Raw genomic sequence first — 14548 nt, forward strand, 5'->3', positions numbered from 1 at the left:
AGGCAGATAAATTAGGTCTCACTTTCTTCTTTTCTTTTAATCATCGCATTAACTTTTTTTTCTTCAAAAGCAAGCAAGTCATAGCACATTAATTAAATAAAATCAAGAGGTTCCCGTAGAATACTACGACATAAAAGGTGCTAATACCTTCCATTTATGGAACTAACCCCCAAACCCTAAATCTCTTAATATAGGGTGTTCTGAACTTTTTCCCCTTAAAAAAAAAATGTGTTCAGTCGTGGAAAGAAAAGTGAGTCAAACGCTAATCAAATGGCTTTGATCTCCGAAAAATGACGCGACACATATTTTCTAAAATATAAATGCCGACAAATATTTATTTATTTCATAAAATTGATCGTTAGTTTATAGATTTATGAAGCAAGAGTACTGGTACACCTCAATTTACGAGTGTACTGTAGAAGTTCCCTAAAAAAGACCAGTTGTCATTTTGACCAAATTAAGTGCAGACCAAAACAGATTTATATACAATCTATAACTCTTCGTGTTGCTAGGAAAAAAATAAAGTAGGAAAAGCATGAATGTACAAACAAAGCACTATTTTCTTTTTCTTTGGAAATTTGCTTGTGTAGCCGACAAGGCCATGCTTCTGTTCCATACACCAGCCACTCCGTTTGTAGACATGGTAGCTTAAACTGATCCCCCCCCACTCCCCAGCACCTTATTAACAGCAATGGATACAAGACCAGACTGTATCCAGACACAAGGTGCGATGACCGACTCACTGACTCTCCAGACTTGACCACAACCGCCTCTCAGCATAAATCCCTTATTCGTTCAACCAAGTCCCTACAGAAGTTGAGACCAAATAGTTTGAGATTAATAATGAATAATTTTACACAAAAATGACCCAAAATTATGATCATATGATTTTTTACCCGAAATACTAGTAAAACATGTACCTTCTCAAGGAAAGGTCTTCATCTAAAATTGAATCCACCAGATGGAAGATTTTGGCTTCCAAAGTTGAAACCAGATTGATCTGAAGGTAGCATCTCATCTTCATCGTTCGACCAATATGTTTCAAGAATTTTAACAGCCTTCTCATATATTTCTTGGTTATCATGACTTTGCAGGTTTTCTATCTTGTCAAATCCCTCAGAAACATCTATCATCTGAAAATACAAGTTGTCATCTTCAGTGTTACCTCGCCTCTTCTCTTCTTCTCCAACAGTCAGAATATTCTCTAGACCCTCTAAACAGACCATGATGATTCTTGCATCGGAGCAATTAAGCAGATCACACAGTGGTTTTATGCAACCCTGATCCGCCAAGTACCTTGTAACCCCAATAGACAAGTGAGTATCATAAATTCACAAAGTTAGAATTTTAAAGAACAACTATTAAAGAAAACACATACTTGACTTGCTCATGATCTCCACCAGCTGTAGCATTTGTTATTGCCCATGCAGCTTCTTTTTTAATGTCAAACTCTGCATTTTGAAGAAGTCTGACAAGTGGAGCAATAAGACCGGCATCAATAACAGCCTGCATATGGAAAATGTCAGCTTTCAAACAAAAACTAAAAAATAAACTGTAAAATGTCAGCTTTAAAACAAAAATTGAAAAATAAACTTTACCATAAATACAAACTCATTTGATATCTCAAATTAGACATTAGACAATATAAATATTCAACGCCCTGTTTCCAGCAGGACAAATGCCACCATTTGGTTTAGTTGTGAGTCACGTCACAACTTGTGACGTGACAATTATACATGACCAACATCATCTATCTTGAAATACAAAAATAAATTTCATCCAATCCAACTGATCCGACAAATTGCATGAGCTATGCTCAAACAGTCAAAACTCTTATTCTTAAGAGGCAACACGATACCAAAAATCAATGGCACCCCACTTTTTATTCAATAGCCTATATTCTTTACTCGCTAGAATGGAAATAAAGATTACAAATGTGGGGTGTGAGACTATTTCACCATTAATTCTGCTGGTGTGTGCCAAGTACACTGTCTAACTAAATCTAAGCTGGTTATAATCTCAACATATCTCCACCATAACTACTTATGTGTGTTATGAGTCTTACGGCAACATCCGAGCAACAAAAACAATACGCCATAATTAAAAATTAGAAACCCGGGACGCATTTTAGCAACTTCAAATGTTTGATTTATTCATGAAGTTTTTTTTTTTTACAACTTATTCATGGAGTTATGAAGCTTATATGTATGCATATTCTACACAAGTAGACGACAATGTACAAACAAATAAAAAAATCCTAAAAAAACATAAAAATGACAAAGAAATTAGGATTTCCTGGCTTACCTGTATTTGCTCTTTACTTCCAGCTGTTATGTTTGATATAGTCCAACAAGATTCTTTCTTGATGGATTTCTTATGATTTTGTGTCAAAAGGCTTAAAAGGTAAGGGAGTACACCATGATTGATCATCAACTAGCAAGATATAAACCAACACAATGAGGAAAATCAAATACAAAATCTAAAAGAAAATAGGACTTGGACAGAAAGTGAAGACTGACAACTGCAACTCTGTCCCTTTTGATAGTATCAAGTAATTATTTCAACAGGTTACAAGTCATTACCTGAGTCTGCATATCATCATCTCCCGTCACAATATTTCCCACTGCACGAACAACAGGGATCAACACTGAAGCAGATTGGTGCCTAGAAATGAAATCATATACAAAGTTAGGGCAATCAACAATTGAAAAAACATGAACAGGATGTATAGTACAACTAATACTCACTTAAGGAGCTGCACCAATCGGCCACATACACCTGCGTCAATAATTTCTTGGATTTTGTCATTTGTGCCATCAGATAGGTATGATAAAGCCCAGCAGGCATCTGTCAGAACTTCTTCATCCTCCGACAAAATCAAACGCTCAAGAGCCGGAAGCGCAGGTTTCACCTGTCACACAATATATTAACAAAAGCAATAGGCAAAACTCAAAAGAGCTATCTCTATGGTTTGATTTAAATGAAACAATAGACGTGATTTAAATGAAACAATGGATATTACCAGCTCAAATGCAGGTGGTGGCTTTCCCCTACAGAAGTTTGATAAAGTCCATGTGGCATTTCTCAGCATTGAAATTCTGGTGTGCTCATTGAACTGGGCCAACAGTGAGACAAGGGCACCATGGTTGAGCACTAGATCACGACACTTAGGGGAGTCACCAGCGACATTTCCCAAAGCCCACACAGCCTACAATTTCATGGATATAGTTATTTAGTAAGCCGAAAAGGAAGAAGTATGTACAACCACATTCAAATACAAGATACCTGCTCTCTAACATCCTCACTAGGTGACCTAAGCAACGTGACAAATAGAGGAACTGCTCCGTGATCAATCACCACCTTAGTGTTCTCAGAAGTTCCAGATGCTATGTTTGTCAGCGTCCATGCAGCCTCAAACTAAACAAACAACAGTCAACATAAATAACTAATGACCACAAAACAAATTTCAACTACTCTACATACGCTACGTAATCATCTGTATCCGTACAACAAACACAAAAGTAGCAAATTCAAACACTTCGAACCTGAAGTAGAGGGGAGTCTTCCCTAGCAAGAAACTCAACAAAACGTGGCACAACACCAGATTGAATAACCTCCTCAATCGGAGGGGTCCGATCTACAACAAAAATTATAAACAACAACATTAACAATCACAGGTTAAATAACACCATTCTACAAGCAATTAATTAAGACAAAAATAACAAATAGAAACGAATGATTCACAATTACCAACTGAAAGCAGTTTACGAAACAGTGTGGTGGCTTCTAGTTGCGCACTACCATAGTTGGACAAGACACCAGCAACCAGTGCAGGAAGACTCTCGAACTACAACAACAGTTGACAATAGAAGCAGGGTTTCAATAATGCGAAAATAACGTATAAAAGAATCAGTAGCATAAGTCCAATAGACTAACTAAACTAACCATAAATAGTAATCAAATCCAAATAAAATATCAAACACGGTTGAATTAACATTTACTAACAAACTACACGATCGAAGTTAAAAATCAAAGCATGTGAAATTCACGTAAACGATTAAACCCTAATTTGTGCAAAAGAAACGATAATGCGAAGAGAAACTGTGAAGTACCTTTGAATCGAAGGTAACGGGTAACTGTTGTTGATTTTGAAGGCCTTCACGACGCTTCTTCTGCAAACTCTCTTCACGCTTGTTCTTGCGAATCTCAACCATATTGTCCTCACGTCTCCGGCGACCATCTTCAGCGTCGACGGCGACCTTGTAGCGATTACGGCGAGCATCGGCCTTGGAATCGGGCTTAGAATCGTTCTTGGAATTAGGTCGAAGCGGCATCGTTTCGGTTGTTGATGATCAAAGAAACGAGAGAAGAATTTGAATGTAACCGCGAAAGAAAGGAATTCTGCTCTCCCCTGCACTTTTCGCTCACATCCTATGGCCATGACGAAAAAGCCCGTGCGTCACTTAAGTCACCTGAGACACACAAGTAATTTACCTAAATACCCCTCGACAATTAATTGTCGAAGTTTTAGAAAACTGACGGCAGTTAACTGCCGATGCGAACTGAACATAAACAGAAGCAAAAACTCAGTTTTCTGAGTATTGCTTCAAGTGTTCAAAAACTTTCCAAAACCAAACAACTTCTCCCATCTCAATTTTTGAGCAAAATCAAGTACATAATCTCCATTTAATCACAAGTAAGTATCTTGACTCATTTTTAATCATAATGTTAGTTTGTGTAGGTTTTTTTTATAAAAAAAAATGGTAGTTTTCATGGGGTTAGGGTTGATGTAGGAATTGAATTTTTGATGATTGCATGTAATTTATAATTGAATGTAGTTGCTTTAATTGATGATTGAATAATGTTAGAGTATAATGTGGTTTTGAATAGTGGCAAAAAAAACACATTTTGAGTATGTTTGATACTTTGCACATAAAGTGTTTGATAAAATGTCTCAATGACAATTTTATTGATTATTTACTTAGTTTAGGTTGTGAATATGATGTTGATTGTAATTCGAAAAAGTGTATATTGAATTAGGTTGAATGTTTTTTGATTTTTCAACGAAGATGAATGTTTATGTTTAGTTTAGGTTATGTTTAGGTTGAATGTGTATGATAATGCATTTGATCATTTATGTTTGAATGTGAATGATAGTGTGTATGATAATGTTTAGGTTAAATGTGTTTATTTCATAAAGTGGTTGAATGTGAAAGTTTAGGTTATGTTTAAGTTTAGTGTGTTTGATAAAGTGGTTGAATGTCTAAGTTGAATGATGTTAATTTTATAATTTTTTGTGTAGATATGACCGATCAGGATCCCATTGATCCATCTAAGATGATTGGTGGTAGGTGTACGATGACTCAGAGCCACCGGAGGGAGAGGCAAAGCGGCCACATCCCAAAGAGGGGAAGAGGTCGGAGGGTGGATGGTTCAGGGAGTTCGCAGGAGGCTTCTCAGGCTACACAGCCTGAAGAGTCGCAGGTGGTTGATCCGAGCCAGCAGGTGGAGTACCTGAATTATCAGGATCAAGTACACTACGATGTTACGGATGGTGGGTATGACTAAGATCATATACCAGAGCAGCAACATGTAGGAGATGATGATGACATTGCAGCAGCTGCTGCCCCGGAGGTGTTACCTGTGGACCCTCCCTTTCCTGGAGGACCGAACGACCTATCTTTGCTGCACTCTTATGCCAATCATGTGGCGTTATCGCTTTGGTATAATTCAGAGAACGTAAGTGTAATTTTTTTAAATGATTTTTCTTTATGTTTAATTATTTTCTTTATATGTGTGTTTGTTTAATTATTATATCAACTTTTATATGTGTTTTTTTTAATTCTTTTCTTTATGTTTAATTATTTTCTTTATTTCAACTTTTATTGTTTTCTTTATGTTTAATTATGATTTAAATTTATTTTGTTATGTGTTTTATTTAAGTTTTAAGGTTTACATGTGTTATGTTTTATTTTTGCATTTGTTAAGTTTAATTTTGTTTAGTTAAAAGTTTACATTGTTTAATGTATAAATTGTTTAAACTATTTTATTTTTCTATTATTTCAGGTTCATAAGCTGCGTGTGGTAAAACCGATTAATCATGAGGTTAAAATCTTGAGTCTCGGATGCCCAAACGGGAATCAGGATTGGTTTCTTTATGTTTAATTATGATTTAAATTTATTTTGTTATGTGTTTTATTTAAGTTTTAAGGTTTACATGTGTTATGTTTTATTTTTGCATTTGTTAAGTTTAATTTTGTTTAGTTAAAAGTTTACATTGTTTAATGTATAAATTGTTTAAACTATGTTTATTTTTCTATTATTTCAGGTTCATAAGCTGCGTGTGGTAAAACCGATTAATCATGAGGTTAAAATTTTGAGTCTCGGACGCCCAAACGGGAATCAGGATTGGTTTTGGGATCCGCTTAGGGAGAGCGGGTTACATGATTTTGTTTACCTGGGCTACGCCACTGTGCCTCATGCCTTGCTGATGACTCTATGCGAGAGGTGGCATCCCGAGACCATCACTTTTCACATGCCCTTGGGGGAGATGACTGTGACCTTAGATGATGTCGCATGTCTGACGCATCTTCAGACTGAGGGGCGGATGTTGAGCCATGGGAAGAAGATGCTGAAACATGAGGGAGCGGCACTACTGATGAAGCACTTGGGTGTGTCGCAGCAGGAGGCGGAGAAAATTTGTGGTACGGAGTACGGTGGGTACATTAGTTACCCAAAGCTGAGGGAGCTATATACGAGGTACCTTGGTAGGGCTAACGTATTGGCGGATACGGAGGATGCAGAGGAGATGGAGGAGCTGCAGAGGGTTATGACATTTTGTGCGAAGTCCTATCTCTTATATCTTGTAGGATGCTTGTTGTTTGGTGATAGAAGCAACAAACGCATCGAGTTGGTCTATTTGACGACCATGGAGGAGGGCTACGCGAGGATGCGTAATTATTTATGGGGAGGGATGACACTCACATACCTATACGGCGAGTTAGCTTAGGCGTGTAGGCCTGGAGACAGAGCTCTCTGGGGAAGCGTGACACTGCTGACTGTAAGAAACTTATAAATGCGAACTTTAACTTTTATTTTTTTGTTATATTTTTTGGTGCGTAATAATTTATAAATGTGATTTGTTTGGTTTGTGCAGGCATGGTTTTTGGCGCATTTTCCTGGCTTTTACAGTGTTGATCCCAACACTGACTACATGGAAAACTATCCGGTTGCGGCGAGGTAGAAGCTTCAGAAGGGTCACGGAGAGGGGGTCACGTATCGGTCACTGCTTGATCGTATACAGTTTGATGACGTATGCTGGAGGCCGTACGAAGAGCACAGGGAGATCCAGAATTTTGAGGAGGTTTTCTGGTATTCAGGTTGGATTATGTGCGGTGTTCGTAGGGTGTACCGTCACTTGCCCGAGAGGGTTTTGAGGCAGTACGGATACGTTCAGGCCGTCCCCAGACATTCGACGGATTGGGGTGTGCAGGTAGGAGAGCAGACATGGCTGATGGTGGATGGCTATGTGTTATGGTACACTCACTAGGGTGTCTCACCCTCAGATTTTGCCACCTCTTCCAGGAGATCTTCCGAGGCCAGCAAATGAAGAGCAGATCATTGCACAGCAGTGGGAGCGGTATGAGGCGAGAAGCTCGCCTGACACCTATGACATGGTTAGTGCCGCTGTTGCCTACGCTGATGCACAGATGGGCCAGGAGGAGGTCATGAGCCCTTAACAGTGGTTTCAGGCCATGAGCCATCTTAGGGAGCAGATCGCACCGATCTTGACCAGGAGGTGAGGCCAGAGGCCGAGGAGGAGGCATCAACAACATCAGCAGGACCAAGACCAGTAGTATCAGTTTGTTTTCTAGGACTTGCTTTTTAGTTTTGATATTTGGATGACATTGATTTGTAAATTCGTATTTTGATGACATTACTTTTAATTTCATGGGATATTTTACTTTGTTTAATGGTATAAAAATGTTGGTTTAATTAAGTTATGCATTTGCGCCAATATTTGTGTTGCCATTTGAACCGTTATGCATAAAAAAAAAGGTACATATGTTGTATTTTGTGTTTGAAACACATTGCAGGTTCAGGAAATGAAGCTCCTACCTCTGTCTTGGCTTCAGGACGCTTCGACAGTTTATTACCGAGGAAATCCTCGATAGTTAACTGTCGAGGAAATCATCGGTAGTTAACTGCAGTCAATTTTCTAAAACTTCGGTAGTTAACTGCCGAGGGGCATTTAGGTAAATTATTCGTGTGTCTTAGCCAAATCAAATGTGTCAACAACAATTCTCTAAATCACGCTACATGAGTTAATTCACGCAAATGTTATAACCCGCGTGAGTTTAAAACAATCAAGTTGGAATTGTTGTTGTCATCTTAGGCACATATTTCTTGCATTCATGGCTTTGCAGTGGAGAAACCATTTAATGAATATTAAATACCATGCCAATGAATATTAAATGCAAAGCCAATGAATCAAAAGAGCTGACATGCAAAGCTATAATTGAAAGCCACATGTATGGGAGAATCCATCTTCTTGCATAGAAAATGTGACAACAAGACTTATAAAAGTTGAAACTTAATTGTAACAGAGCACCACAACAACATTATAGTATGAAAGGGATATCATATTATAATATAAAAGGCTAGTTTGTTCTTTTGTTTTATGCAACTATGATGACAACAACAATCCCAGCTTCATTGTTTAAAACTTGTGTGAGTTAACTCACACAGTGTTTTAACACATGTACATCTTAAGTGATGCAGCGCTAATTAAGTAACACATAGTTTAACACTTGCGCTACTTAACTAGCGCAAGGACATTTTTGGTATGGCTGCAAGGTGCGAGCGAAAAATGCAGGGGGAGAGCAAAATTCAAAAGAAAGAGTGTGTAAAGCCCTAGTAGTAAGGTTTGTGTCTTTTTATAGTTTAGCGACTGGGCTGAGCCCACTAAACTCAACTCTAAAGCCCAAATCTTTCATTTGCGATTTATTTATCGGTTATTGCTCTTCTCCCATCCGTTTTTGCTCGTCACCGTCAAAATAGCCGAGTGTGAGTTAACTCAAGTAGGTGTAGGTGTATTTTTCAGTGTATGCTAACTCACGTTTGACGGAAATGAACAAAAAGAGATGGGAGAAGAGCAATTCTCTTGTTTATCTTTACCCAATCAAATTATTTAAGAGATTAATTTTTTGTCTAACTATTTTTTCTTTAAACTATTTTGTTTATTATTTTATCTTATTTTTACCCTCTCAAAGAAAAGAAGAATTTTTCAAAAAACAGAAAAGGAGAGCGAGAAAGAAAATGTGAGACGAGAAAAGAAAATAGACGGGTATACTAATATCTTTGTGTGTACGTTAATAATTTTATTTTATAACTTATAAAGAACATCAAGAATGTGAAGTTTTATCTTCGATGATAAGTTATAGGGCATGAACTCTGACACAAACACTCAAAACGACACAAATATGAACCCCCTAACATAGTTAATGTCTAGAATATGTGGTGTTTTCCTTGCGGGACGTAGATAAATAAATTATAATTATAAGATTGTTTTGTAAAAAAAAAAATTAACCATAAATTTGTTAGATATGCCTTAATGTATAGTTTGCTAATTTAGATTAATTAGAAAATTAGTGGTATAAGTGTATGGGGACCTGTTAACTTACATAAACTCATTTTTAAAAATTTGTGAAATACACCTTGTTAATTTAGTATACACCCACTACAAAATAAGCTAGTGTAAATTAACCAACCACAGTAAAATAATCGACAAAAAATTCAATTGGAAATTAAGATTTTTAAGTTTATGAGCATTGCTATTTCAAGTGGACCAAATTATGAAGAAGTCATTGCGAATGAAGAATGGACTAATTAAATAACTTCTTCTAGCATAACACACGGAAGAGAGAGAGATTAGTAATAAATTGTGCATATTTTAAAAGTTTAATATTTTTTTTGGTGTTACATTTAAAAGTTTAATATACACACATATACAAAGTAAAATTAACTGAAAATACCTTTAAGCGCTTTATGATGACCATTTTGCTTGAAAAATTAAATATTACGTCATAGGGAATGATCTACTCTATAGATATTGAGGGTAGCTGACTCCACAACTTTAATCGCATGTTAACTGGTAATACAATATTTTGATGTTATACCCCCAACAAAATTCAAAATATCATATTAATTAGTACACTCTTTTGAATGAACTCAAAATTCAAAATGTCTTTTGGAACATAAGTTTCATAATTTCCAATTGAACTATACATAAATTTCATGACAATTTAGTGCCGAATTTATTGATTTCATTAGCCTTACATAGACACACCACACGTCTCCTCTAATCTATATATTTTTGAGTATGAATTGGACTTGGGACTCTAGAGTTAGAGTTTATTATAACACTCAATTACTCAAGAACTAAATGAAATTTACTACTACGTACATTATATAACTAACTGATCACACAATAAAAAACCTGATAAACTTTTATTTAATTCAGCACCAGAAAAATACATTACTATAGGATATATAATATAATCTCCCCTGAATGCAATCAATGGATCAATGATAAAATCCATTTTCTTGGTAATTTGAAGCATCCCAGAAGCAATTAACATCTTGGCCTTGTTGATCACAAAGGTCCCATTGTTGATTGTAGGATTGAACACAACTACCTTCTAAATGCATATCAGGCCATTGATATTCATAAACAGAATTCACAGAAGAATTACACTCTCCACTTTCAGCACCATTTGATGAACTCCAAACACCACCACTACCACCATCATTATTACCCACTAGTACACCAAAATCAGAATCTAGAATATTATTATCATCATTGGTTACATTAATATTAATATTATTATTATTATTATTATTATTATTATTCTCATGATCTGGACTAACAAGTACTCCACTTTCAAACATGTAACTTAGTTTTATAATTTCATCATCTAACCATTCATATGGTTCCAAATTGTCAACTAATTCGTTCATATTAGGGCATGATGAATTATTAGTATTATTATAACCTTGTTGTAGCTCTTCTTCTTTTCTTGTATGTAGTAGTGTTGGCAATTGAACTTCAAGAACCTCTTTTTTGTTGTATTTGTTGTTCTGATCTTGCCTTGGTGCAGCTCCTCTACCAGCTCTTCTCTTGGAAGCAGCTGCTAGGTTAACAGCAGCTAAGTCAATTGGTGAAAATGACTCATTTAATGACTTCATGAAGCAGTAAATCTTTCTCCTTAAATGAGAGTTCCAATAATTTTTTATCTCATTATCTGTACGTCCTGGTAAATGTCCAGCTATTACAGACCACCTACACCATAACAACAATTTCTAAGTAGTTAAAGTAAATAAAACCAAATTAAATTTCAATGTATTGTGAATTTTTTTTTTATGATAAATTTTTTAGTTAAACAACTTAATTAAATTATAAGTGTCTATTTATCATACAAGTATTTGTGTACAAGATAGTTCTATAACTCTTTCTTTCAAAAAGTTAGTTCTACAACAAAAAAAAAAAAAGTCAAATTATTTTCATAAGTTATCTTGGAAAAGCATGTAAAAATAGTTGAAAACAGTCTATAAACATGTCATAAGCTATTTCCATTAGATCTCTCAAACAGTTTCACAAATCCTTATGTCACTAGATAAACTAAAATTAATCAATATCACAATGTCTAATTTTATTTTTTTTGGACAGAAATCACATGTCTATGTATAAATAAGAATACTAGTATTTTATTTTGTCTTGCTCCTTTTTGTGAGAAGACATTGTCGGCAACAAAGGATTCATTAAAAAATTTAGCATTTATATATAAATGGTTTTAGAATGTTAACAAGGTTTACAAACTTAATCTTACACACATATAATTTGAAAAGGTTCATGCTTGTTTACACATTGAATTAAGTCTTATAATACATGTAGAAGGTATAATCTTAATTATCTACTGCTAATATACTATCAACAATTACCAATTAAACAGCTAGTAAATTGGAAATTTCACGTTCAGCTTAGTATGTAGATTAATTTGAAATGAGGAATTAATGAATAATCATAACATTTGATTTCATGTTTTGAAAAAGCAACAGAGAGGGCAGAAGAACCCTACCTGTTACCAAGAACAGCATGCAATTTGACAATGATTTCTTCCTCCTGAGGAGTTATGTTACCTCTCTTCACATCTGATCTTAAGTAGTTTATCCATCTGAGTCTGCAACTCTTTCCACATCTCAACAAACCTAATATTTCATTTTGTTTATATATATATACATACTCAGATCAGACACAATAACATATTTAAATATCATCAAAATCATTAATCATTTACCTGCATTCTTTGGCAAAGATCTCCAAGATCCTTCACCATGTTCTTGGATATAATCAGTTAAGATCTTATCCTCTTCTGCAGTCCATCTTCCTTTCTTCAAACCAATCTTCTCACAGCAAGGAGCTCTTCCCATTGATGATAACTAACAGTAATCAATAACAAAACACACAAAAAAATAAAAACAAAAGGAAACACTAGTAACTATACTAGTGTGCTGTGCTCACACATGCACACTAAGAGAAGAGAAATGGAAAGGTAAGACAGTAATTATAATTGGGACAGAATTGAAAAGGGCTTGCATTTGCATGGATGGGCCGGATGCATATATCCTCACTGTAGCATTATATATAAAGGTATTCAGTGTGACCAATGATTTTGACATTTGAAACAAACTCTTTCACTGGTAACTAACTAGTACTGATCAATTAAACTACCTGCAGTACATATAACATAGTTGAATTGTCAGAAATATTTTTTTGCAGTAGTAAGAGTACATTAGTGTCCCCAGATTATAACAGTTTTAATCTGTTACTGTGGTTACTAGGGCCTCCATTGAGACTTTTCCACCACAAAATCAACTTAAAAATATATATATTGGTTAGGTACTATTTGGATATATAGGATCTACATTTACTACATTTTTTAGCCTTGCCCTATACTGTACCAGAATAGTAATAAGTGGGATCATTCTCTGCACATACATACATTAAACCTACTTTCATTTTTTACCTAACAACATATAATAAATATCTAGCTATATTTTATTTATTTTTATTATCATGTGTATTAATTTATTCAATTGTATAAGATCAGACATGTAATTAAGTGAAAAGTGAGTGTAGATTCAGAACAATTTTCCTATTTTGCAGGTTGATGATACTTACACTAGCTAGTTGACATTTTGAGGTAAAGGGATGATTGTTTTGTTGTCTGTGTTTGATAGAGATGCGGCAGAGATTCTTAGTCTTGAAAAAAATATATTAAAAAAGGAAGAAAAATTTGGACAGCTAGTGGCCGAAAATAAATAAGAATATTATAAGTAATGTACTTTGCTAGTTCACACTTCAGCTATCATAGTAATAGTAATGTAACGTTGCCTATCATATATAATAACAAACAAATTAGAGAATTATTGTCGTATAACATGTGATGTCTAAGAATATAATTAGTAAATATTTTCGTTGAATTTGTCCAGGTTGCTTTGTTGTAAGATTTGTTTCACAATTGATTGATGATGAGGTTTTACTGTTGCAGCTGTTGTTTGAGTTGAATGAGTCTAATTTATTTTGGTTTGCTTTTCTCTATTCTATGACCATGTTATTGCTGGTATTATAGCCATGTTTTCTTGTAACTGAACTGTTGATTTGCTACTAAACATTAATATGTAACACTATTTGTTCTTTCTTAAAAAATAAATAAATATGTTCTTGATACTACCTTGGCAATAGTTTCTCAATGAATAGGAGGACATCAAGGAGAAATCGAGTATCCCGACTAGATCGACACTCTCAATAAATTCAGTTTGATTATAAAAAAATAAAAATATATAGCTACTAAAAAATTATTGAGAATTATTTTTAAGAGTTCTTTCATCCTAGTATTACTCTCAAATACTACTAATTTTAAGTCCCAATGATATTCGTTTTATTTTAATAATGCTTATATTATTTCACCTATATGTATATATAGCTGCTCTATAATTATTATTTAATTTTTTGTACTATTAAAAAGGTTGTTTTTTTCTAAGAAAATGTTAAAACAAAAACATTTGTTTTATAGTTAAGACATCTAATACAAACATATGGTCCAAAGATGAATCTTACTACTTTTAGTAAATTTTAATAGCAAATCAGCTAGAAGAAAGTAAATTTTTAGCCGATATGCTACTTGACTAAAAAAATAAAATTATTACATTCAATCTTTTTCTGTTAAGTACTCCATCCGTTTTAAAATGAGTGTCGTTTTAGCAAAAAAATTGTTTTAAAATGAATGTCACTTTCAGTCCAATGCAATAATAACTTTTTCTTTTCAATTGTACCCTTCAATTAATATTATATACATTACTTCAAAAGTATTATTTTTTCTTTAATGAAAAACAAATCAATAGTTGATTATGATAATTTGGTGAAATAACATATTTCTTTCTTTTAACTAACACATTTCTTAATATGTGCGTAAAAACCTTAAACAAC

The 14548-nt window shown here is 34.5% G+C and overlaps 2 protein-coding genes across 2 annotated transcripts; both read right to left on the minus strand.

Moving 5' to 3' along the window:
- Positions 1 to 317: 317 nt before the first annotated feature.
- Positions 318 to 4446, minus strand: LOC25494113 (importin subunit alpha). The gene is made up of 11 exons (XM_013602851.3): positions 4113 to 4446; positions 3751 to 3847; positions 3546 to 3637; positions 3286 to 3417; positions 3023 to 3208; positions 2748 to 2911; positions 2583 to 2664; positions 2305 to 2433; positions 1379 to 1506; positions 921 to 1296; positions 318 to 807 (listed from the first exon to the last, which is right to left on the minus strand). The coding sequence occupies exons 1-10, from the start codon at positions 4332 to 4334 to the stop codon at positions 939 to 941; spliced, it is 1590 nt and encodes a 529-aa protein (XP_013458305.1). The 5' UTR covers positions 4335 to 4446; the 3' UTR covers positions 318 to 807; positions 921 to 938.
- Positions 4447 to 10292: 5846 nt separating this feature from the next.
- On the minus strand, positions 10293 to 12684 carry LOC11409033 (MYB-like transcription factor 4). Its single transcript, XM_003609677.3, has 3 exons — positions 12357 to 12684; positions 12138 to 12267; positions 10293 to 11341 (listed from the first exon to the last, which is right to left on the minus strand). The coding sequence occupies exons 1-3, from the start codon at positions 12487 to 12489 to the stop codon at positions 10585 to 10587; spliced, it is 1020 nt and encodes a 339-aa protein (XP_003609725.1). The 5' UTR covers positions 12490 to 12684; the 3' UTR covers positions 10293 to 10584.
- Between the last annotated feature and the right edge of the window lie 1864 nt (positions 12685 to 14548).

The sequence above is a fragment of the Medicago truncatula genome, chromosome 4 (assembly GCF_003473485.1).
Source record: "Medicago truncatula cultivar Jemalong A17 chromosome 4, MtrunA17r5.0-ANR, whole genome shotgun sequence".
Lineage (NCBI taxonomy): Eukaryota > Viridiplantae > Streptophyta > Magnoliopsida > Fabales > Fabaceae > Medicago > Medicago truncatula.